This window comes from Condylura cristata, unplaced genomic scaffold (genome assembly GCF_000260355.1).
Source record: "Condylura cristata isolate star-nosed mole 26May11 unplaced genomic scaffold, ConCri1.0 scaffold00014, whole genome shotgun sequence".
Lineage (NCBI taxonomy): Eukaryota > Metazoa > Chordata > Mammalia > Eulipotyphla > Talpidae > Condylura > Condylura cristata.
Window position 1 is genome coordinate 38,684,826 of NW_004567115.1, and position 973 is coordinate 38,685,798.

Below are 973 nucleotides of genomic sequence, written 5' to 3' on the forward strand. Positions count from 1 at the left end.
GCTGGGGTGGGCTGGGGGCTGTGCCTTCAGCTCGGGACATTTAAAGGGCAAATTCATGTTATCTGTCCCGGAGAGCTGAGGGAACACCATGTCTCTGCAGCTTGCGGGCCCGCTGTATTTATAGCACAAGAAGGTTCAGACTGAGGCCGACCTGGGGACAGACGCGGGACCTGTTCCTCAAGCAGGGCTGTTTAACCTCGGGCCTGCAAGGCCACCTTCTGACCCTGGGATTTCGGGCTCTTTTTCCCTTCTTCTTGTCCCTGGTAACTCTCACCAGAGCTCCTACCTGGATCTGTGGATCTGGGCCTCATTAGAGTGCAGTGCTTTCGCAAATAAATTAAGATCTTCCAAAAGAAATACTAATGTCCCTTGAGGCTGTGATTGCTTCATATAGCTGGCAACTTGCTGAATCCCTTCTTTCCATTCATCTATCCGTTCTACTCACAATTATTTATGTCCCTGCCACTATGCTACCAGGAAAGGATTGTTTTAGCAAGGGGTGGCGGTGATGGTGGTGTGTGTGTGTGTGTGTGTGTGTGTGTGTGTGTGTACACGCTTTGCTTTCTGTCATCGTGACACCAGCCTCCTGACACTAACAAGGACCATATAGGACATACCGTCTTCGGAAATCCCTTAGAGGGTTGATGTACCACTCAGCTGTCAGTGGAACCTCAGCACATACTCTGTGCAGAATGTTCTCAGGCATCTGACCTTCCCATCGGAGTACCAGGTTGACCAGGATGTTAAAAGTAACAGGCCAAATATTTGTATCTGCCCTTTTAAAGAAGCACCTGGAGTTGGGGAAGATTTAAGCTATCTAGTCCTAAGGAACTGATTGTGCTTAGGTGGTTTTTAAAACATGTATTACAACATGTATAATTTTCCTTACCTTTCCTTTCTCTTCAGGAGGTTTTCACATAAGCAGGTTTTCAAAGGCAGCTGTCCCCTCCCTTAGAATAAGTTTGATTCATTT

At 47.4% G+C, this 973-nt stretch overlaps 1 protein-coding gene across 1 annotated transcript in view; it reads right to left on the bottom strand.

Moving 5' to 3' along the window:
- SLC25A4 (solute carrier family 25 (mitochondrial carrier; adenine nucleotide translocator), member 4) overlaps window positions 1-706 on the bottom strand; it is a 4,805-nt gene extending 4,099 nt beyond the window's left edge. Inside the window, 1 exon segment of the mRNA XM_012724789.1 lies at window positions 618-706. Within this exon segment, the coding sequence (XP_012580243.1) occupies window positions 618-706 (89 nt within the window).
- Between the last annotated feature and the right edge of the window lie 267 nt (window positions 707-973).